This window comes from Heterodontus francisci, chromosome 3 (assembly GCF_036365525.1).
Source record: "Heterodontus francisci isolate sHetFra1 chromosome 3, sHetFra1.hap1, whole genome shotgun sequence".
Taxonomy (NCBI): Eukaryota; Metazoa; Chordata; class Chondrichthyes; order Heterodontiformes; family Heterodontidae; genus Heterodontus; species Heterodontus francisci.
In genome coordinates, this window is record NC_090373.1 from 29,376,344 (window position 1) to 29,401,579 (window position 25,236).

At 42.2% G+C, this 25,236-nt stretch overlaps 1 protein-coding gene across 8 annotated transcripts in view; it reads left to right on the top strand.

The window, feature by feature from the left end:
- ggps1 (geranylgeranyl diphosphate synthase 1) overlaps window positions 1–25,236 on the top strand; it is a 103,330-nt gene that overhangs the window by 70,522 nt on the left and 7,572 nt on the right. For 2 of the 8 annotated variants that reach the window (XM_068020630.1, XM_068020620.1), the window contains 2 exons: window positions 12,963–12,992; window positions 14,754–14,824. The exons of 1 other annotated variant lie outside the window; for it this stretch is intronic. In XM_068020630.1, coding sequence (XP_067876731.1) covers window positions 12,963–12,992; window positions 14,754–14,824 — 101 coding nt within the window. Of the gene's footprint in view, window positions 1–12,962; window positions 12,993–14,753; window positions 14,825–19,514; window positions 19,582–20,828; window positions 20,899–24,505; window positions 24,630–24,713; window positions 24,743–25,236 lie in introns of those variants that run through there. 5 more of the 8 variants (XM_068020648.1, XM_068020675.1, XM_068020684.1 and 2 more) reach the window with 5 other exon arrangements.

Consider the following 25,236-nt stretch of genomic DNA (forward strand, 5'->3'; position numbering starts at 1 on the left):
CACCACCACCTTCTTTCCTGTCACTTAGCCAGTTCTGTTTCTGTGCTGCCACTGTCCCTTTTATTCCTAGAACTTCAACTTTGTTGGCAAGTCTGTTATGTGGCACTTTATCAATCACTTTTTAGAAGTCTATATATACTACATCAACTGCATTGCCTTCATCAATCCTCTATCTTACATTATCAAAGAATGCAATCAGGTTAAGCACAATTTGCCTTTAACAAATCTCTGCTGACTCTTAATTAATCCATACTTGTCCAAGTAGCTGTTAATTTTGTCTCTTATGGAAGTGCTTCTGTTTTTTATTTTTTGAGGAATTCATAGTCAAACTGAATAAATGTTAGACCAGTTTTGTTTTTGAAGAGGGCACGGAGAATTAATTTGGCAACAATGTTTACTGGTTGTCACATAACTCAAATTAAAAATAGAACAGAAACCCCGTAACAGGAAAATGTGGGCAGTGAAGTCAATAGCGCCCTTTGATGGGACAAGCCCAGCCGCAGCAGAGCACACCTGGGAGAGCAGAAAACTCGCAGGCTTTTGTTTGTAGCAGTCAGTGTGTTTTACTTTCTGGAGTGAGCAGCTGATCAAGTTAGCCTGAAGAAATCGTATGGGAAGGAGACAAGACTACAACCCAGTTCGCTTTCCAGCATCTCTAAAAGACCCTGAGAAGTTCACTGTTAATTCCTTTCATCTTCTGTTTTTGAAGAAAGCCTGCTAAAAATAATTCTCAATGTCACCTGAAAAGAACTGTTCGAAAAGATCCTAGTGACGTGTTTACTCAGAAGCTAGACTGTGTGCCAGTTTTGGAATAACATATCTCATCTGCTGTTTTCCTCAAAACTGAGCAAGTAATCAGGCCAAGTGTTCTTTTTGTCTCTAACAGAGCTGTGAATTTTAAAAATCCCTTTTATTTTTCCGGTTAGCTGGTGTTTATATGTGAGAGTGAGGGGCTAAGGTAAAAAGGGACTTCAAAATTTAAAATCTGTATGCTTACGTTGTGTTCTATATGATTGTATCATTAAGTGGGAAAATTTAAAATCTATGTTGTGACCTGTGGAGAAGTGGAACTGGAATAAACAGTGCGCTCCTCCCACCTCAGTCATAACATTCATTTCTGGAAGCTTTCCCATCACTGAGGTTAAACTAACTGGACTTTAGTTGTTGGGTTTATCCTTACACCCTCTTTTTATAACCTTTGTAATTCTCCAGTCCTCTGGTACCACCTCGTGTATATAACGAGGATTGGAAGATTATGGCCAATACCTATGTAATTGCCACCTTTTACTTCCCTCAGCATCCTCTGATGCAACCCATCCAGTTCTGGTGACTTGCCAACTTAAAGTATAGCCAGCCTTTCAAATCCTCCTCTTCTATCAATTTTTAGCCCGAGTATCTCAACAGCCTTCTCTTTTGCTATGACTTTGTCAGCATCTTCCTTGGTGAAGACAGATGCAGTGTACACCTTTAGTGCCTTAGCTATGCCCTCTGCCTCCATGCATGGATCTCCTTTTTGGTCCCTAATTGGCCTAGTCCCTTCAATTATCATTTTACTATTTTTATCTGCTTGTAGAAGGCTTTTGGAGTCCCTTTTTATGTTTGGGTTCCAAACTCTCCTCTTAATTCCTTTGCCCTTCTCATTTCCTTTTTCACTTCCCCTCTGAACTTTGTGTTCAGTCAGGTTCTCACTTGTATTATCAACCTGTCACCTCTTATGCATTCTTCTGTTTCATCTTGCTCTATCGTTCATCATCCATGGAGATCTGGCTTTGGTTTTTCTACCTATTCTCTCTCATGGGAATATACCTTGATTTGTATCTGAACTACCTCCTCTTTAAAGGCAGCCCATTGTTCAATTGCAGCTTTGTCTGCCATTTTTTAATTCCAATTTACCTGGGCCAGATGTGTTCTTACCCCACTGAAATTGACTCTCTCCCAATTAAATATTTTGACTCTAGATTGTTCCTTGTCCTTTTTCCATAAGCTAATCTAAACCTTATTCTGTGATTACTGTTCTCTAAATGTTCACTTACTGACACTTGACCCACCTCATTCCCCAGAGAATGAGATTTAACAATGGTTTTCATTGAGCTGGAAATGAACTGATCAAGAAAATTTTCCTGAAGATATTTCAGAAACTTTCTCCCCTGATCCCCTACACCATCCTTTACATTTAGTATTCCTGTCTATATTAGGATAGCTGAAGTTCCTCTCCCTGCCACTGCCCCCCGCCCCCAAATATCAGTACTCTATAGTGAACCTCTTCATAGTTTCCCTGCAAATTTCCTCCTCTATCTTTCCTATAAGTTGGTGGTCTATAGAATGCACCCAGTAATGTAATGGCACCTCTATTAATTCTAACCAAATTGATTCTGTCCTTGACTCCTCCACGACACCTACTGTCTCCAGCACTGTAATATTCTCAATCAGTGCTGACACTCCTCCTCCATTCTTTCCTGAACACCTAGGATCCAGGAATATTTAATATCCTGCCCTGCCCATTTTTGAGCCAGGTCTCTCTTATCACCACAACATCATATTTCCATGTGGCTCTTTGTACCTGCAGCTCACTAGACTTTTTTACCATGCTTTGTGCATTTGCATACATGCACTGTAAACCTAATTTCGACCTTAATGCATTTCCTCTTGGTCTGACCCCACCTAATATTGTACTATTTCTTGTTCTCGTGTTATCTGTCTTGCCATACTTTGTGCACTTTGTTTCTCCTTTTTAATGCTACATTCTGATTCCTATACCCCTGCCAAATCCATTTAAATCCTGTCCAAGAAGACTAGCAAATCACCCCACAAGGATGTTAGCCCTGGCCCTGTTGAAGTGCAATCCATTCGTTTGTACAGATCGCACCTCCCCCAAACTGATCCCAATGTCTGAGGAATCTGAAGTCTTCCTTTCTGCACCATCTCTCCAGCCATGCGTTTATCTGCTCTATCTTCCTATTTCTGTACTTACTAGCATGTGCCACTGGGAGAATTCTGGAGATGACCACCTTTTTGAGTTCTTGCTTATTAATCTCTGTGGTCCTGCAGGCGGATATTGGGAAGCTTAGAAAGCGATTTAATAAGCAGGACCTTGTCCCTCCTGCCTATATATTGGTGCCGATGTGGGCAATGACCCCTCTGGCTTTTCATCTTCCCCCTCAATGTTCAGCCACTCTGGATCCAGACACCAGGAAGGCAGGCAGCATACTATCCTGGAATCATGTTTACACAGCAGAAACATCTGTTCCCCTAATTATAAAATCCCCCATCACTGTTGCTTTCCCATCTTCCTCCTGCCTCTATGCTGTACAGCTGAGCACCAAGGGTGCCATAGACTTGGCTCTGGCTACAGTCATCAGAGGAACCATCATCTTCAGTATTCAGAACTGAATATTGATTAGAGAGCAAGATGAACTCAGGAACTGAAACTTGAACCAAAAGCTACCGTATGCACTTTGCAGTCCAAGATTTAGCACTTCTGTTCTGGCAGCTGCAACTTTGTTTCCCTACTTGCGGTCATTCTCCAATGAAGAGAGTGAGAGAGATTACCTGTCCAGTAGGATTATCTTTATTTTCAAATGAGCATATTCAACATACCCTTGAGGCTGAGATGCGTGCAGTGATTACTTCTCATTTTCAAGTTGTAGCTTTGGGCAGTAAACTGACATTCTGGAGTCAACTCAGCCCTTTCCTACTGCATGTGAATAGAATTGGCACATGGGTGCATATTTTCATAAAACATCTTTGAACTAGCTTATTGTAACACTAATGTGGTCTGCTATCAGGGCAAAGGCCTTTCAAAGAGCGAAGGAAACCCCTACCAGATAGGATGGTCTGTTTTAGAGGAGGCAGCAATCCATTACTTTTTGGTCTTTGCCAGTAAATCAGCCTTTCCAAGTGGAAGAGCAACATTGAGCGATTGTGCTCAAAAGGAGAAATTGGCGATGGTGCTATTTCTTAACATTTTCAGACTTTGTTCCAGGTTCCTTTTATGTAATCTCTGTGGCAAAGTGCTTTATTTTAGTCTCTGATACTGTTATAATTTTGGGTCGGGCAAGGTGGAGGCTGGTACATTGTTTAGGTCCACTCTGACTATCCTAGTCCAAGATTATGCCTCGAGTTGTATTTTGTAGTAAAAGACCAAAAAAAAATTAACACTTGCAATCTTGGCCTCTTTAAAACTGAGCTAGTTATGGTGAATTGTCTTATTTATTCCAAGTACTTTTTCCAATGCATCCTCTCCAGAAAGAATCCTTTCATTGCTTGAAAGCTTCAAAAGATTGTTTCCTTTTAGAAATTGGCAGGAGATGACCTGCAAAGTGGCTTGGACTCCACCCAGCAAAATCACAGCTGTTTGATCAACAGCAAACATCACATTCCTGAAGCAGCTTCACTAATCCACAGACACACCTAACCCTCTACAAGAACAACTTGCATTTATACAGCTCCTTTTAACATAGTAAAATGTCCCAAGGTGCTTCACAAGAGTCATCAAACAAAATTTGACACCAAGCCACAAGGTTATTTTAGGACTGACGGTGAAAGAAGTTTTATGGAGCATTGTACATGAGCGAGAGGTTTAGGGAGGGAGTTCTAGAGCTTAGGGCCTCGGCAGCTGAAGGCATAGATGTCAGTGGTGGAGCGATTTAAAATTGTGGATGCACGAGAGGCCAAAATTTGGAAAATTGCAGTGATCTTGGAGGTTTCTTTTGTTGCGTTGTAGGGCTTGAGCAGGTTATAAAGCCATAGAATGATTTTAAAAATGGGGATGAGAATTTCAAAATTGAAGTGTTAGACCGGGAGCCAAAGTAGGACAGCAGGCACAGGGGTAATGGGTGAATGGAACTTTGTTATGCTAAGGGCAGCATCGTTTTGGATTAGCTCAAGTTTATGTAGGTTGGAAGGTAGGAAGCCGACTTGGACGGTTTTGGAATGGTCAGGATTAGAGTCACAGAGGCAAGGATGAGTGTCTCAGCAGCAGTTGAGCTGGGGAAGAGGCAATGTTATGGTGCTGGAAGTAGGTGTTTGGGTGCTGGAGCAGACTTGTGGTTGAAAACTCATCTTAGAGTCACATAACAATCTGGCTCAGCCTCAGACTGTTGCCTGGGAAAAGATGGAGTTGGCAGCTAGAGAACAAAGTTTGTTGTGAGGACTGAAAACAATGAGCTTGGACGTCCCAGTATTTAGTTACTGGGAATGGTAGCATAGTGGTTGTTACTTTATTAATAATCCAGAGGCCTGCACTATTGGTCCAGAAGAGTCAGTCATTTATGGCACAGAAGGGAGGCCATTTGGCCCATCAAATCCATGCTGGCTATCCACGGAGCTTTCCGGTCAGTGCCACTCCCCAACTTGATCCCAGTAGTCCTGCAAGTTTATTTCCTTCAAGTGGCTATCCAATTTCCTTCTGAAGCCATGCCTTGGGGCAGCGAGTTCTAGGTCATTGCCATGTGCTGCACAAAAAAAGTTCTTCCTCATACCCTCCCTGTATCTCTTGCCCAAAGCCTTCAATCTGTGTCCCCTAGTTTTGTACCATTAGTTAATGGGAACTTGTCTAACTTCTTTTAAGCCTGTCATTATTTTGGACACCTCTATGAAATCTTCCCTCAATCTCTTTTTCTCGAAGAACAACCATCCCAACTGTTCCAACCTAACCTTTAAAACTAAAATTCCACATTCCTGAAACTATTCTGGTAAATCTCTTTTGTACCCCCTCAAGGGCCCCCTCATCCTTCCTAAAGTGTGACCAGAACTGGACACACTGATGTCCATTTGGGGCCTAACCGGAGCTTTATAAAGGTCAGCATAACTTCCCTGCTTTTTGTACTCAATGCCTCTATATTTATGAAGCTCAAAATCCCATGTGCTTTATTTAGCATTCTCTCAATATGTCCTGCCACCTTCAACGATCAATGCACATGCACTCCCAGGTCCCTCTATTCCTACACACTTTTTTAGAATTGTGCTATTATGTATATATTGCCTCTCCCTATTCCTTCTGCCAAAATGCATTCCCTCAAACTTGTCTGTATTGAACTCCAACTGCCAGTTGTCTGCCCATTCTGCTAGCCTACATTCTGTTGCAGGCAGTTCATATCCTCACTGTTTGCCACACTTCCAAGTTGGGTATCATCAGAAAATTTTGAGATTCTACTCTATTCCAAAATTCAAGTCATTTGTATATAGTAAAACAAAAGGGAGTGGTCCCAGCACTGACCCTTGGAACACCATACCATCCTCCTGACTGAAAACAACCATTTATGGCTTGCTGTTTTCTGTCGTTGAGCTAATTTTTTTTTTATCCAGTTGGACACTGACCCTCCTGTTCCATGAGCCTCATTTTTGTTAACCAGCCTTTTATGTGGTACCTTATCAAATGCTTTCTTAAAATCCATGTAAACAATATGCAGCACATTCCCTTCTGTTACTTGATCAAAAAATCAATTAGATTATTCAAGAATGATCTGTCTTTTACAAATCAGTGCTAGCTATCCTTAATTAACTCTAACCTCTAAGTGTCTTTTTTTTCCCCCTGATTATTGTTTCTAAAACCTTAACCATCACTGTTAAACTAACTGGTCTGTAGTTGCCAGGACTGTTCTTACATCCTTGAATAAGTGTGTCACATTTGCCACACTCCAATCCTCTGGCACCTTCTCCTCCCCCCCACCCCCCCTGTCTCCAGGGAAGATTGGAAGTTTATGGTAATCCCTTCTGCTATCTCCATCCCCACTTTCTTGAGCAACCTGGGATGCAAACCATCTGGACCTGGTGACTTATCTACCCTAAGTTTAGCCAGCCTTTTCAGTACCTGTTCCTCTCAACCCCCCACCCCCACCCCAAACCCCCACTCAATTTAAACCTTATCCATTGCTTCTACTAACTCCAATTCTTATTTTCAGATTCCACTTCCTTAGTGAACACTGATACAAAGTAGTCATTAAATACATTAGCCTTCCCCTGCACATCTAAGCATGCATTTGTCCCTAATAGGCCCCACTCCACCTCTTCTACCGGCATGTAAATACTAAGTGGGTAGGAAGATTTTTGGGTTCCCTTTTATGTTGACTGTCATTCTATTCTCATGTTCCCTATTTTTGCCAGTCGTTTTTTCCTCTTCACCACCCCTCTCAGCTTATTGTATTTGGCCTGATTCCCACTTGAAGAATTCACCTGACATGAATCATATACCCGCTTTTTCTGTTTCATTATCTCTCGCTCCCTTGTCATCCAAGGAGCCCTGTTAAATAGAATCCCTTAACTTTTGCCCAATGTACCTAACCTGTACATGAAGCATTTTATCCTTAAAGATAACCCATTGTTCCTAAACAGCTTTTCCTCTCAGTTTTTGGTTCCATTCTACGCTGGCTAGGTCCTTCTTGAAATTAGCCCTCTTCTAATCTAGACGTTCTACCTTGTATTCCTTGCTTTTCTGCATTGCTAGTGTAAACTTTGATACGATAATCACTCCAAGGGCTCCCCAACAGATTCTTGGTCCACCTCATTTCCCAGCACTGGATTCAGCAACGTGTCTCTTCTAGTTGGTCTGAGAACATGCTGAGCAAGAAAGTTCTCCTGAATGCATTTCTGAAATTCTTGCCCCCTTTACCCTTTACTCTTTAAAATGATCACAATTGATATTTGGGTAATTCAAGTCCTCTGATATCGCCACTCTATATAGTTCTTGACCATGAGTTCAAATCCCACCACAGGAGCTGGGGAATTTACAGATTTATTTAATTATTTGAATTTAATGAAGAGCTCGTATGGCTAATGACTATGAAACTACTGGATTGTTTAAAACCCCATCTGGTTCACTAATATCCTTCTGGAAAGGAAATCTGCTGCTCTTATCTGGGCTGGTCTGCATGTAACTCCAAACCCACAGCAATGTGGTTGAGTCTTAAATTTTGAAATGTCCTAGCAAGCCACTCAATTGGATCAAACTGCTGCAAAAAAAAGTCAAATGAGAATAAAACTGAGTGGACGACCCATCATCAAGCTAGGCACTGGAAACTACAAAAGGTACACCCTGCCTGATTGGCCCTGCAAAGTCCTCTTTACTAACATCTGGGGACGTGCCAAAATTGGCACAATTCAGACTGGTCAACCAACAGCCTGCACAGTGTGTGCCATCTACAAGATGCACTGCAGCAACTCACCGCGAGTCCTTTGACAGCATCCTCCAAACCTTTGACCTCTACTACCTAGAAGAACAAGGGCAGCCAGCACATGGGAACACCACCACATGCAAATTCTCCTGCAAGCCATCCTGACTTGGAACTATGTTACCGTTCCTTCACTGTCACTGGCATAAAATCCAGGAACTCACTCTCTAACAGCGTTGCAGGTGCACCTACACCACATGGACTGCAGTGTTTCAAGAACACTGCTCACCACTACCTTCTCCAGGGCAACTGGTGATGGGCAATAAATGCTGGCCTTGCCACGTCCCATAAACTCTTTTTTTTTTAATTGGAGGAAACTTTTCTTCTGGTACTGGATGTCAGACAGGCAGTCTGACCATTCAGGTCAGAGGTTGAAAAATATGGTGGGTAGAGCTGGGTATCATCTGTGTAAATGTGGAGCTTGACGTGTTTCGGATGATGTTGCTGAGGGGCAGCATGCAAATGAGAAATTGAAGCAAGGCAAGGATAGATCCTTGAGGGATTCGAGAGGCAATAGTGTGGGAATGGGAAGAGAAGCCATTGCGTTGGTCTTGTAGCTGTGATTGGAAAGAGAATGAAACCAAGTGAGTTTAGTCCCACGCAGCTGGACAATAGAGGAAAGGTGTTGCAGAAGGATGGTATGGTCAAACGTGTCAAAGACTGCAGACAGGTTGAAGCACAAGCTGAGGTAGTTTTACCTTCGTCGCAGTCACATCCGATGCCATTTGTGACCTTGAGAGCTGCTTCATTACTGTAGCAGGGGTGGAAACCTGATTGGAGGGATTCCAGCTTAGAGTTCCAGGAAAGATGGGCACGGATTTGAGTGGCGACAGCACATTCGACGACTATGGAGACGCAAGGGAGGTTGGAGATGAGGCGGTCACGGGAGGGTTTCATTTTGAGGAGAGTTGTGTGCTACTGCCTCCAAGAGGAGCGGTCATGATGTCCATGCAACTGTGGTTTGTGCTGACTTGACTTGAATTATTGTCCCTGGGAGACGCTCTCTGGTAGCCCTTGATCATTCATTCCCTCAACAATGGGCCAGAAGGAGGTCAATTCAGCCCCCTTGAGCCTGTTTTGGAATTAAGTCAGATCATGGCTAATCTGTATCTTAATTTCATCTACCTAACTTGGTTCTGCAGCCCTCAATACCCTTGCCTAACAAAAACCTGTTAATTTTCAAGCCTCGACAGGTTTTTGTGCGGAAAGTGTTCCAGATTTTCACGTACCCTTTGTGAAGAAATGCTTTCTGACATCATCCTGGCTGGTGAATATTTCCTATATTTAATTAATTAAATAATTAGTTGTGTTTTAAATAATCAGGATGGCAAGGCAGGTGATGTGTTGCAGAGGCAGTATGTGAGAGCTGGTGGACGCCAGTGTGATCCACGGCAAACATGTCTGTAGTAATTGTCTGTGGCTCAGAGCATCAGCTGAGTCATTGAGCTGGAGGCTGAGCTACAGACACTGTAGTGTATCAGGGAGGAGGAAAGTTACCTAGACACTTTGTTCCAGAAGGCAGTCATACCCCATTGGATGGGGTCTTCTGATTTGGTCAGTGGTCAGGGCCAGGAGGATGTGACAGCAAGTAAGGCAGGTAAGGGGATTGAGAAGGCAGAAGTGGAGGAGGCTCAGCCCTTGCAATTGTCCAACAGGTGCGAGATTCTTTCAGCTCGTATGGATGAGAGCAGGGGCTGCAGGGTGAATGAGCAAACAGATCATGGCATCGTGGTACCGGAAGCCGTTCAAGAGGGGGCAGTAAATAGGAATGTAGTGGTGGTAGGGGACAGTTTCGTCAGGGGGATAGACACTGTTCTTTGCAACCAAGAGCAAGAGTCAAGAAGGCTGTGTTGCCTGACTGGTACCAGGGTTCGGTACATTTGCTGTGGGCTGGAGAGGAACTTGCAGTGGGAGGAGAAGGATATAGTTGTTGTGGTGTGGGTACCAATAACATAAATAGGACTAGAAAAAGGTTCTGCTTTGGGATTATGAGTAGTTAGGGGCTAAATTAAAAAGTTGAACCTCAAAGGTGGTAATCTCTGGGTTATTACCTGAGCCACAAGCAAATTGGTGTAGGGTAAATGAAATTAGACAGTAAGAAGCGTGGCACAAAGATTGGCATGGGAAAAATTGGTTTTGATTCATGGGGCATTGGCACCAGTACTGGGGAAAGTGGGAGCTGTACTGTTGAGACGCTCTGCACCTGAACCTTGCTGAAACCAGTGTTCTGGCGAGTCATAACTAGGGCAGTAGAGAGGGCTTTAAACTAAATAGTGGGGTGAGGGAAGATGTGATAGTTTAGAGAGGGGAGAAGGCAAGAGAGTAAGATAGCAAAACAGTAAAGATAGTCAGGGTGTGATAGGAAGGGACAATGCATACAAACTGGAGTGAGCCAGCAGATGAGACTAGAGGTTGTGAGCTAACAGAGTGGGGGGTAGGTGCGGGAGAGGTGAGATTTAGAAATCCAAAGAGAAAAGGCCGAGGCATCGGAACAGTATAGCATTGGGTGTAAAGTCAAGCAGAATGGAACAGAGTTTAACAAATTGTACATCAGCAAATAAGGTTATTGAAGGGAATAGAAGCAAGAAAAAAAGTTGAAGGTTCTATATTTGAATGCGCGAAGCATCTGCAGTAAGATAGATGAACTAGTGGCACAAATAGAGGTACACGATTTAGATATAATCGCCACTACAGAGACATGGTGATCAAGGTTGGGAAACAAATATTGCAGGGTGTGCAATATTTCGGAAAGACAGACAGAATAGCAAAGGAGGAGGGGTTAGCACTGATGGTAAAGGATGACATAAGGGCATTAGCGAGAGAGGATCTGGCCTCAGAAGATCATGAAGTAGAATCAATGTGGGTGGCAATAAGGAATAACAAGGATCAGAAAAAACTGGGAGTAGTTTACAGGCCCACTAACAGTAGTTATGCCATTGGACAGAGCATTAATCAAGAAATTATTGGAGTTTGTAACAAAGGCAGTGTAGTAATTGTGGGGGAATTTAATTTTCATATAGACTGGGACAATGAAATTGGCAGGGGTGGTCTAGAAGATCAGTTTGTAAAATGTTTTTGGGACAGTTTCTTGAGCAATGCATTGTGGAGCCAGCTAGGGACAAAGCTATCTTAGATCTAGTATTGTGTAATGAAGCAGGGTTAACGAGCGATGTCATAGTAAAAGATCCACTGGGAAATAGTGATCATAATACCATTGAATTCCATGTTAAGTTTGAAAATGACATGCTCCAGTCACAAACAAGAATCTTAAACTTAAGGCCAATTACATAGGCATGAGAGGAGAACTGGCCAAGGTAAATTTGGTAAATAGACTGAAAGGTATGGTGGTAAATGAACAATGGGAAACCTTTAAAGAAACCATTCAAAATGTTCAACAAAAATACATTCCTTTGGGGAAAAACAAAAATTCAGCCAGAAAGACCCATCTATGGCTCACTCAGGAAGTTAAGGATAGTATTAGATTAAAAGAAAAGGCTTACAATGTTGCCAAAAAGAGGAGCAAGTCTGAGGATTGGGAGTGTTTTAGAATCCAGCAAAGGGTCACCAAAATGTTGTTGTTAATGGAAAAAATAGAATGAGACTAAAATAGCCAGCAATATAAAAACAAATGAGAGCTTTTATAGCTATATCAAAAGAGAGAGACTAGCTAAATTAAATGTTGGTCTCTTGGAAGGAGAAATTATCACGGGGAGTGAGGAAATGGCAGAGGCGTTGAACAAATATTTTGTGTCTGTCTTCGTGGTAGAAGACACAAATTTCTTTCCAGAAACGGACAGTAACCTGGGGCTAAATAGAGTGAGGAAATTCGTGTTAGCTGAGAAGTAGTATTGGAGAAATTTAAGGGACTAAAATCTGGCAAATCTCCAGGACCTGATGGCTACACCTTTGGGTTCTCAAAGTGATAGCTGCAGATATAGTGAATGTACTAGCTATGATTTTCCAAAATTCGTTCGATTTGGAAATGGTCCCATCAGAGTGGAAGTTGGCAAATGTTACACCACTTTTCAAGAAAGGAGGGCGAGAGAAAACGGGGAACTACTGGCCAGTTAGCCTAACATCAGTTGTTGGGAAAATTTTGGAATCTTTTATTCAAGAAGTCTTAACAATGCACTTAGAAAAGCACAGTATGATCAGAACAAGTCAACATGGTTTTTACTGAAGGGAAATCCTGTTTGACAAATACATTAGAGTCTACTTCTCCTGTTTATGTTCAGTGCCCAATGTTGAATGCCCTAGCTCCAATTTTAAAGCTTACAGCCCCTAGTTCAAAATTCTCCCCACCAGCAGAAGTAGGGTAGATAAAGAAAAATTATCAAATCCTGTAATCATAGTACACACCTCAGTTTGATCATCCCTTAATCTTCTATTCTCAAGGGAAGACAAGTCCAGGCTATGCAACTTGTACTCATAATTGAATCCTTTTTAGCATTGGGCTGATGCGACCTACTCCCTGCTCCTTTAGCTTGGTCTAACCCACACTGTAATGAATTCTGAGGGTATTCTGCGATGGACTGCTGAATGAGCTCTGCTTGCAGTTCAATTGAAGTGATGCACTGAGAAAGGAGGAGAAAAGCGTGGTTCAATTCTTTTATTAGCGTGTGCATGCATGCGAATGTGATTTGCCTGCTGTACCTAATAGTCGGCATAATGGGGTAGTACTCCATTCGTGTACAACGCTCACATACATGTACGTTATTTACTTATAATTTTCTCTTGTGCAAGACTCCCTTTAAGAAGGTGCTATTTACAAGTACTTCTGATTTTGTTTTTTAGCTTTTGGTTCAGTAAACAAAATTCCATCTGGTGAGTTAACATAGCTTTTTTTTTTAACCTGAAATAAACAAAGGGCGAAATAAAAACTCTTAACAGGCAGCTTTGAAATGTAAATGGTCGTACGTGACAGCCCATTTTAAACATGGAGATGCACTATTACCTATTCCAACAAGAGCTTTGGGAGGGAAGGCAGAGAGGAGTGCTTTATTTTTAATAAGCAAGGTTATTTTTAGAACTGACTTCTGAAGCTCAAGGTTCAGCTGTGAAACAGTCACTAGATCAGTCTGGAAAAAGATTTGGAAACAAGCCTTCATACTTGGCAATTTGCTGTTCTGCTTTGGGGATTTAGAAAAATACAAAAGGCAACATGTTTCTCAGTGCACAGTATTCTTTGATTACGCTTGGGTGTAGTAATACTGTGTAGTGCCTTGTATCTTGAAGCTCAAATAAATCTTGCCTTACCACCGTGTTTACTGAAACTGGTGTCTTCTCGGATAATTGCAGCCTGAACTCTTCCAAATGTGAAACTGGTTTTGTTTCCACGAGAATTGTTTCTATTGTTTGTGTAATGTGTGGACTGAGGAATGGAATTTGGGTTACAATTTTGCCTTCCTGTGTGTAATTTGGGAGAAGCAATGATATGAAAGCTTTCTTGCAGAGATTAACTATTTCCAGGATTGTGAATTGTATTCAGAAGTAACTTTACTACAAACAGTGCCCAGGCCCACCTATTGGCCTTTGCTATGGTGCCTGAAACTAACCCCCGAGATGGTAATTGCCCTCTGCTTGGGCGTATTAAATACAGACTAGGGTCTTCTCCAGCTACAGCCTGTGCTGCTGGTGTTTGATGTCAGAAGCCATATTCTTGTAATTTATTCCAGCGTATGGGTGTGATATTTTAGTGGTTGTCACTTGCTTAGTAGTAGTAATCAAGCGAACAGGATTTCAAATCCACCCACAATTTGAACATTTGAATTTAATTAAAGTAGGGAAAAAACCTCAAGCTGGTGCAGACTTGATGGGTTGAATGGCTGCCTCCTGTGCTGTACTATTCTCTGAAATCTGGAAATAAGCTGTCAGATGTTTGTAAATCCCAACTGGTTCACTGTCACTTTAGGGAACAAAACCTGCCAGGCTTTCTCAGTCTGGACCTATGTGACTCCAGTCCCCCACAGCATGGTTGACTTGACCATACTGAAGTGATATCCACTTCATTGACAACCCAGCAATCAGCTTAAACAGCCTTCACCATCAGTGTACAGTGACTATAGGATGGACCGCAGGAACCCCCAACCGCTGCCACCTAGAAGGACTAGAGAAAGTGTGTGGGAACGCCATCAGCTGCTGGTCACACACCATCCTGACTTGGACGTGCATCAGCCATTCCTTCGTCGCTGGGTCAAAATTCTGGAATTCCCTATCTAATAGCACTGTGGTAGTCACTTCACACTGACTGCAGCAGTTCCAAAAGGCAGTTCACCACTACCACCTCCAAGGCAATTAGGGATCGACAGTAATGGCCTTGCCAGTGGTGCACACATCCCAAGAATGACTTTTTTTAAAAAGTCGCATGTTTGCAATATATTGCATTTCAATTGAGCAAATGCTGCTGAAATGTTCATGTTGCTTCCAGTTAATACGGGGCAGTGTCCAAGAGATAAATTGATTAACCAGTCTACTAGTAGCACCATGTGATTTTTGGGTTAGAAGGTAATTTCTGGATGAAATCTGAAAGACGCTTGATACCCACTAGTTACAACAAGTATGTTTTTTATTTATTCTTTGAATCAGGAAAACAAGTGAGAACCAAGCTTTCACAAGCCTTTAACCATTGGTTGAATGTCCCTGAAGAGAAACTGCAGGTAAGAGTTCCTTGCATTTTATTCATCACAAAGACATTCAAGATGTTTTTGTTTTGTGAAATTTATGATGGCTATAAAAAATTTTGATAGATTGTTGGTTGAAATGGGTTAACGGGACTATATATAAGCAAAATCCTGTACAGATTCCCACTGCCACTGACAGATTGCTGTACATTTCCAACTTGCCATCAGCAGGAAGTTATATGAACTTCTGCCTTTCGAGCTGTATTCTATCATGCCTGTGCCAGTTCTTCAAAAGAGTTATTCGATTAGTCCCATGCTGCCAATCTTGCCCCGTAGCTTTGCAATTTTTTTCAAGTATATGTTCAATATCCTTTTTTTTTTTTGGAAGTTACCTTTGAATGTTTCCACCACCCTTTCAAACACAGCATTGCAAATAACTTTTTTTTTGTTGGTAGGGAAGTCTTACAATCTCCCCTTTTGGTTCTTTTGCCAGTTACCTTAAATCTGCTACTCTAGTTAGCAATCCCCCTGCCAATGGAAAGTTTCTCCTATTGTATCAAAACCTTCATAATTTTGAGCATCTCTTAACCTTCTCTGCTCTGAGGAGGAAAACCCCAGCTTTTCTAGTCTCTCCATATAACTCAGGTCCCTTAGCCCTGGTACCATTCCAGTAAATCTCCTTTTACACCTTTCTTGAATTGTGGTATCCAAAATTGGACACACAAATCAGGTTGGGACCTGATCAGTAATTAAAGATTTAACATAATTTCTTTTTGTACTCTATTGTTCTGCAGTAACTTAGTACTTCGGCTCTGAAGTGGATACCGATGGGAGCATACATGGGGAGTTTTACTCTCTATAGCTGAGACCCTTTTAGTGTCAACCCATCTCTCATTAAGCAGAATGTGATGAGGCTTGAAAGGGAAGATCTCGTGTAGGTTTCCAGGGATGGTTGCTAGATATCTTCTCTATTTACGAACCTGTACACCATTTGCTGTGATGGCATATGTCCCATAGGTACTTAATCCACTTGTGTCTGGCGAGAGGGATTATGTTATGCTAAAGTTCAGGAGATGGTGCATCTTGCTGTGACTAATGAGAGTTTGGTGCAGGACGGGAAGATAACACTCATTTACTGTTGACTTTCCTGTGTGTAACTAGATCATAGTCAATTCACAATAACTCCCTGAGCACTTAAAAATAGGGAAGGAAAACGAGGGCAGATTTTGCTGGCCTTTTAATTTTGTTGATGTCTAGTACAGCAGGCCTGTTTTTTAAGGAAGTTGGAATTGGACGTGTTTAGATGCTGTTGTCATCCGAAGTTCTTATCAGCATTGTGAGACATCCACAGTTGGTTTATCCATCAACTCTTGAACTTGTCGTTCAGCTTTGCTATGTTGAGTATTCATCTGACTCTTGATGCAGTGTTACTGTTTGTGTAACTGTAATTGAATTTTCAGAGAGATAAGGGTACTGCTAAAAGCACTGCATATTTATACTTGCGTGCTTAGAGAACAAACCTTGCTTCAGTCAAGGCATTTGACTTTCAGTCCATGCTTTGACTCTGTTTCTGTTCTTTGCTTCTTTTCCACTCCCATGTGCCCCACCCCCCACACACCTGGTTGTGATTACCTTGTGCCAGAAAGAGTAACTTGTGTGGTCTATAAAGTACAACATCACATGTTTGTAGGACAAGTGCATGTTAAGATGTGATGGCTTAAAACATTTGAGCTTGTTGGATGTAGAGTTGTACATATAACAAGTTGTTTTTTGGAAAAAATTGGAGTGGAACTGTGTTCCAATGTCTTGCACAATGGAGGCTGTATTGAGAGTATCTTGCAGATACCCTCTGACATTTTTGGGTCTTTCTTTGCTCCCATCACTCTCTAAATGGCTTCAGTTTCTGACTTTTGTGGTAGCAGTTGCGTTTCTCTCCCTACTTTTTCCCCAGAGTGGTGGCACTCAATTTGCTGACTAGGCAAGTTGGGAGCATGCCCAGAATAACCAACAGAAAATTTTTCAGTAGATTTCTTTTTAGCTTCTGCAATCTGTCTGTTACCTTCTCTGGAACCTCCTTGCACCTTTTTGAGAAGCAGCTGTGTTGCAACATCAGACGTCGTTTTACACTTCAACTGTCAAGCAAATGTATTGAACGTTGATATCCTCCAGTGCTGCCCATTGAGAGTGAAGACAAAGTGAATTTGCTGAAAGTACGATAAATTTGTTAATATTTTTATGACCTAGGCAGGAGTAATACACTGTTAGTTCTGTTGCACTGCTCCATAGGTCACAGCATGTTAGTAAAGTTTCTCACCTACTGGAAAATAGCCAAATTTAACACTTTATTTATCCCCCAGAATAAAGCACAACAACCCAAGTTTCTTTAAACAACAACATAATTAACTATCAATAAACTAAGTTTTTAAAACAATAATGAGATTTATATATGAAGATTTTATAACTTATTCTTCCTAATCCTCATGCATGCACACACATTCAAAAACTGGTTAACTGGGGAGAAAGGATGTTTTGAGTTGCAACGGTTTCTTAGAAATAATAAAATTAGTTGTCACAGTCTGGTAGGATATTTCCAGACAGGCGAGATGCCCCAGAGTCGAATAGTTGGATGCCACTCGAAGTCTCTCCAGGTGAGAAATGAACAGTGTGATGGGTAGGTGTTCAAGGCAATTCATCTGCAGCAGGTGTCACATAGATCTTTCAGCAAAAGGGTGTAGCAAGGTTTACTTGGATTTTGAAGTAGTAGTCTAACAGTGGAAGCTTTCTTGAGATTTCAGGATCTCCCAAAAACACAGGAGTAACAGTAATCACTCTTGAGGCAGGGATTCTTGAGAGACTGGAAGCAATAGTAATCTGCCACACCCAAGACACAAGGCTTCTTCTCTCCAAAGCAGTGTTCCTCTACAGAGTGTAGCAACCCTTTTTTTCCCCCTGGATCTTTCCCCCTTTTCAGGCTAGTCAAGACCACATCTTAAATGTAAAATTTCTTTCTAAGAGATGCGAGGCTTTTGCAGAGTGTGGTAACACTTTTCTGGGTCTTCCCCCTTTTTCCAGGCAGGGTGAAGCAAAGATTTCAAAGCTTGCTCCTTGTAGAGTTCACTGGTCTCTTTCAATCCCAAAATGAAACTTAGAAACTTTCAACAGTGAAATCATAAATATTCCTGGTTGCTTGGAAATAGGCCTTGCAGTCTGCACACTTCAAACAGTGTCAGCATTCAGTGTTTACAGAAAATCCCTATTCCCAGCTTTCAAAAACAGCGTTCTTGGCTTTCAACAAAAAAAACTCTTGTAACAGTATATTAAGTATATTTATTATTAATGCAATTCATAAGATGAAATTGCTTAAATTTAATATAACATTAAAGGTGCTATATGAATACAAGTTGTAATGTAGTAAAATGTCCCTAGGTACTTCACAGGAGCATTATCAAATAAAATTTGCCACCACACCACATGCAATATTAGGACAGGTAGGGTTTAAGGTGCATCTTGAAGGAGGAGACAGAAGCTGAAAGGTTTAGGGAGGGATTTCCAGAGCTTGGAACAACTGAAGATGTGGCCTCCAATGGTGGAGTAGTAAAAATCGGGGATGCACAAGAGGCCAGAATTAAAGGAGGGTAGTGATCGAGTTGCAGAATAGGAAGTGACTATGCAGTGGAGGGATGTGAATGCAAGGATGAGGATTTTAAATTGCTGCAATGGCGATTGGGAGACAGTATAGGTCAGTGAGCGTGGATGTTTGGGGCATGCGACAGGTTAGGATATAGGCAGTAAGAAACACTTTGGGGACAGGAAAATGTAAGGAGCAAAGTTCACCAACTGTTGGAGACTAGGGCAATTTAGAATGAAACAGCAAAAAGTAAGTTGACAATTTGATTACCTGCTGGAAATAAATGTCAGGAAGGCAGAGTGGATCATAGAATCATAGAAAGTTTACAGCACAGAAAGAGGCCACATGGTCCATTGTGTCTGCGCTGGCTGAAAAATGAGCCACCCAATCTAATCCCACCTACTGGCATTTGGTCTGTAGCCCTGCAGCTTACGCCACTTGAGGTGCATATCCAGACTCCTTCTGAATGACTTGAGGGTTTCTACCAATACTACCCTGTTCAGGGAGTGAGTTCCAGACCCCCACCATGCTCTGGGTGAAAGCATTTGTCCTCATCTCCCCTCTAATCTTTCTGCCAGTCGCTTTAAATCTATATCCCCTAGTCACTGAACTCTCTGAAGATAAATAGGCCCTTCATCTCCACTCTATCCAGGCCCCTCACAATTTTGAACATTTCATTCAGATCTCCTCTCAGCCTTCTCTGTTCCAAGAACAACCCCAGCTTATCAAGTTGTTCCTCCGAGCTGCATTTTTCTAGTCCCAGCAGCATTCTTGTACATCTCCTCTGTACCCTCTCTAATGCAATTACATCCTTTCTGTAATGAGGTGACCAGAGCTCTAAGCAGTACTCAAGTTGTGACCGAACCAATGAGTTATACAGTTCCAGCAATAACCTCCCTGCTCTTTATATTCTATACCTCGACTAATGAAGGAAAGGATTCCTTTCCTGGATACTGGGACTGTGCTGGAGGCCTGACTTTGGGGTGTTCGGTGAGGGACTACCAACCACAGTGCTTCTGTCTTTTTTCCCTATTCACAACCACAGCTGCTTGTACCTGTGATAGTGGTTCGGAAGGGCCAGGGTGTGCACCAAAATCTGGGAGGAGTGAATATCCAAGGTACAACACAAGCTGAGCATGTGGGAGCAGCGATCTCTCCATTGTGGGTAAGAACCTGGTCATCAGGTGCGAAGCGCTCACGTTGCTGTACGTGGCGCAGGTCTGGCCCATACCCCACTCCTGCGCTGTGGCGGTCACCCAAGCCATTTTCCGCTTCATCTGGGGATCCAAAATGGACCGAATCCGGAGGGACACGATGTTCAAACCTCTGGATAAGGGCGGGAAAAATGTACACAACGTCGCCCTCATCCTGATGACTACCTTCATGTGCGGCTGCATCAAGCTGTGTAGACCTCCAGTACGCAAACTCCAAGTGTCACTCTGTGCTGAGGCTCTATCTGTCCCCGGTGTTGCGAAGGATGGGCCTGGTCACATTGCCACAGAACGCTCCGTCCAGTTGGACCATGCCGTACCACCAATCCTTCGTGGAGCAGTTTCTGTGGAAAAACACCTTTGACCACCGATCCATCAGGCAGTGGTCTGCACGGAATGTCCTCAAGGCCCTACGGGAAAAGGAGATGGTGGATCCTGTCGGATGGCTCCCTGAGCAGACTGCCAAAGTCATTTGGCGGAATGCCACATCACCAGAACTTTCAAACAAGCACCAAGATGTAGCTTGGCTGGTGGTGAGAAGAGCCCTCCCCGTCAGATCCTTCCTGTATGCCTGAAGTCTCACCCCCTCCACACAATGCCCTCGTGCTGGCTGTGGTGAGGAAGAGACTGTTGCCCACCTCCTTCTGGAATGTGTTTTTGCAAAACTGGTGTGGAAAGAGATGCAGTGGTTTTTGTCAAGGTTCATCCTAAGCAGCTCTGTAACACAGGAGTCTCTGCTCTGCGAGCTGTTCCCAGGGACGCACACAGAGATAAACATCAACTGCTGCTAAAGGACTATCAATTCGGTGAAAGACTCCCTTTGGTCTGCCCGAAACTTGCTGGTCTTCCATTGCAAAGGGTTGTCCACGACCGAGTGTTGCAGACTGGCACATTCCAAGGTCCAGGACTACGTGCTGAGGGACGCACTAAAGCTTGGGGCAGCTGCAGCAAAGGCTCAATGGGGAAAGACCACTGTGTAAGGTCCCCCCACCAAGCTGAACGGAGGGGGCTGGATCCATGGGAAACCCCTCGAACTGTATCGGAAAAATTTTCGTGTGCTGTAAAATGTATATGGCATGAAAAATGAAATGGAAGGGTGAGGCAACTCACTCCTGCATTGAAGGAAACTGACCTTTGCACTGTTAGTAATTTTTGACTTGGTGCTGTTTAGAACTGTTTTGTCATGTATTTTTTTTTACAGATTTTTATGAATCAAGTATATTTTGGAAATAATAAAAAAGTGGACTCTACTGATGGGGTTCATGGTTAAGGTATGTTACCCAGTGTCTTTTGGTGGACAGAAGCAGCTATGGTCATGTCTGAGGTTCAGCAAGAGCAGGCTACCTCAAGTTAAATTTTGTTTGAGGGAAGTCAGCACCAAAAAGATTGAAGCTACGGGTAGCCATGTTACCCCGAAAAGGCAGCGGGGTGAGTAAATTTCAAGCCAACAGTTGGGCAGAGTGTAGGAAGTGAACCAAGAGTGTGGGCAGGGCAAGAAGAGTTGGACCGAGTGGCCAAGTAGCAGAGCGGAAGATTTGAGTTCTGGGCTGGAAAACACTGGACTAGAGCAGGGTTTTGATCAGGCAAATAGCGAAATTCTAGGATGTCAGATGGAAGGATGGTTTATCAAAATTGATATATTATTTTGAAACCAAACAACTTAAAAATCAGTATTTACTGGGTTTACTTGGCTCTACCAAGATGGCTGCCATAGTGAACAAGGGGTGCCCTGCAGTGTCACCCAGTGGCCAGGTCATAGAACTGCACTGTCACATCCCCATTCATTAATTCTGTTAAGCCTGCATTGCCATCATTGGGGAAAGGGTAAAGTAAGATTTAGAGTGAGAGAGAAGCGGAGCTGTTTAGAATGTGGCAATTCAAAAAGATATTTATATGTAGTAATTATAAATATTTGAAAGACTTTCAACTGTGCTGTCTCTGAATATAGAGAAGTAAATAGTTCATAATTTATTTAACCTTTACATGCATTGTTGTGATCTTAGTGTCAACTAGAGAAGCTACCTGGTCTGGCCTACTCTTTGAAAATCACAGTTGATTGCTCTTTTTGTGTGATGCTCCTCAAGATAACACCCCAAATATTTTCAGGAAGCTATATCAGAAAATAGGACCTTCCTGGTCTTTGGCTGCAGATAGCTAACATTATACAAAACTCGATTATAGACTTCATCTGCTGTACACATTTATTAAACAGCAATAGTGCAAGTGCATACTAGCTATAATGTTTTTATAACAGATTGTTGCCCTTGGCTAGTTGCTTGCAACTGAAAATAATTTGCATCTTCTACATTAAGTTAAATTTTAAATTACATTTAATTTTATATTCAGATTTTTTTCTCAGGCAGCTTTTAATTTAGGTCTTCGTCTTTGGTTAGTGCTGCTTTAAAACTGATGACCGAAGAGTTCTCTGATTTGGGGTGAAGGGAAGGTGTCTGGTGCAGTTCTTGCAGCTGTCAGTAACTAGCCTTGATATGGACTTGAAACTAAATTCAGAGTTGGTGTCTGAGCATGAGCATTGCCTCACATCTCCAACAATGAGCTCGAGTCTTCTGGCATTTGCTGATCCATGTCGCTGTGCAGCTCCTCTGTTTTGATTGGGCATCAGTTTTAAATGGCTGGGAGATTTCAGTTCCTTTCATAGTGTGCCTTTTCTTTCATGTGCCTTTCAACTTAAGTTGAGACTCTCATTCTTGATGTTTCTGCCTGAAAACAGTAAGCATATTGTGCCAAAATGTTTTTACCCCTCAATCTGGGACATGGGGAATTGGCAAGATGACTGTTAACATTTCTGTTCCAGGGTTTGCTTTTTTTTTTCCCTTCCCCATCTAAGTATGTAAATCCTTCATAAACTTGAACTTATCCAAACTCTGCTGCCTGTATCCTAACTTGCACCAGTCCCATTCACTGCCAGCCCCTGTGCTCACTAACTGGCATTGCCTCCCAGTCCAGCAAAGCCTTGATTTTAAAATTCTCATCCTTGTGTTCAAATCCCTCCATGGCCTCACCACTCTGAGTTTCTAGAATCTTTATTTCAGAATAATTGTGATGTTTGAGAATTGGAAGAGAGGAGCCTCACTGAGATTTATCGATGTCTTTCAGCACCAATATATCGCTCTATTCTGTGGAAAATAAGAACAGCAGTAAGCCCTTCAGTCCCTCAAGCCTGCTCTGCCATCCAATTAGATCCTGGTTGGTAAGGTATGCTGAATGGCTTCCTACTGTTCTGGAAACTTCCTGGTTCTTTGCACTTGCAGTAGGTAATTTGTTCAATGTGCACCATTTCATCTGGTGAAGTAAATGGAAAGGCCAAACAGTGAGCATCATTTCCTCCCTTCCTTGCCCTTGGTCTTGTATCAGGTAAATACAACAATGGTTGTAGAAGGCCAAGGCAGCAACTGATTAAGTATTTCTTCTGCATTCTGTGCAGTGTGTTTCCATGTGACTGGTGCATGACTTGACAGTCTTGGTTATCGCTAATATACTGCTCCATCACTCAACATCAGCCAAAAAACTTTTGTGCCATTCTGTACTTAGACATTACCCTTTTCCCACACTGTGTGACCCCCCCCCCCCCCCCACCGCCCCCCACTTCAGCATTCACAGTATATTGCAGCATCCTTGCTACAAAGTGTGTTTCAATAGAGCAATGAGTCCCTTATTTGGGGTGTGAGAGTTAAAGAATGTTTTTATGTAAAGCAAGTTTCTGTTGTGCCTTACCACAGGAATAACTATTGATGCCAGCAGCCTAAGGATCAACTGTCAATGTAGAGAGTAATGACTGGCACATCTAATGCCTACAAGGCACAGGCTGATTCAGTGATCTTTGCAACTGAAAGAGTGTGTTGCAGACAACGTGCATGCACTTCCAAAGGATGAGAATAGAGTGAAAAATTACAAAGCTGCAGTATTTAAACATGGAGTTGTTTGTAAGAATGTGGTGTCAAAGTGGGTCACTTTGTTAAATTCCTGATTGAGTCTCTTGTTAACTACCTTGACAAGTGCATTTTTTTTTAAACAGGATTTGTGCATTGGGCAATTTTAGGAGGGAAGGTGTGTTCTGTGTGGAGGACAAATTGGATTTTGTACAGTGTCCATTTGTGTTTAACCAGTGCCTCTGTCACTGTCAGATGAGATTTCCATGGAAACTGCTTTTGGCATAATAATGAATTCAGATGCTAAGAATCCCTTTCTGGTAACAATGGTATCTAGCTCCGATACAACCAAAAATACTTGCGTCAACAGCACTCCAGTGTAAAGGGCTATGCGCCATTACTGAGTGCTTCAGTTCCACTACTTCAAGCTCGTTGATCCTGACTGCTGTTGAAACTTAATCAGATCATCATTAAGTTTTAGAGCACTGCGTTGATTTTTTTTTAAATGAGGGACCCAAGTACATAAGTTATTCATTACTAATAGCTGTTTTCTTATGCAGGGTTGTCATTTGGTATTACAGTAAAAGGTTATTGTGGACAGATAATATTGTAATATTGTATTGAAAGTGTCAGACTGAAAATTGGTCCGAAAGTGTGCCATTTTAGTTTTTAACTGCCAATGATTCATTTTCAGTAATGCAGATTAATGGTTAATATGACTATTTGTTTGTTTTTCTGCAGTTGAGATCATCAAAATGACTCTGACGTCTTGCAGAATTCCCACTGAGATTAATGTTGTCTTTACCAAGTTTCAAATACAAAATTCCCATCCTGCATGTTAATCTGGGAATGGTAGTTATATCGGAACAAATTATTTAGAAAGCTTGACTAAATCAGTACTTTACAATTGCACTCAATGTTTTGAGTGGTTACAGGTCATGTGTGTATATAATGTATATCACCATTTATTTTCTACTTGTGTACCAAGCCCGAAACTGGCAGTTCTAGACTGGAAATAGAGAAATCAGTGATGCAGAGACTGTGAATTTGGTGATCAGGGACAGCCCCATAATGCCCTATTCCGTGGCATCTGCATTAATGCACTAACACGTGTAAGTCACTGTTACGTGGATGTATAATCTGTTGAAATCTCCAGGTTTGTTTTCTTAACTGGTTAATCAAATGTTGTTTTGCAGATTACTGACTTCAAGAGAGACCACTCTGGGTAGGCAAGGACAAGTTAGCTGCTGTTAAAGCTACAAGAAGGACAGAATTTGCACACTCCTGTGTCATTTTCCCCTGTTCCCCTGGCCTGTTCCAGTTTTGTCCCCTTAATATATCTGAAGATGGGTACAATTCCATGGGAAGTATTGACACTGCAGTGCCTTTCTTAACTTGGCTATTGAAAAGGAGCAGTTTCAGATCCAAGACTTTCAGTCTGCTATTGCTTTCAGGAAATCTTTAGAAAGTCTCTGTCTTAATTTTGACCTCTAGTGCCTGGGCAAGATCTTGGCAGCCCCATTGAGTACCTACCATTTTGCAATGTTTCTGTAACTGTTGTTGAACCTATGAATCCCAGTGTAAGTAAATGTGGAGGATGGCAGTTTAGAACGTGATGCAGTGCAGTCCCAGCTTCTCTGGGCAGCTCGCTGCCTTGACTTGCAAAGGACACTCTCGACTACTCAATAAACAAACTTATTGCAGACTGATTTTTTTTTA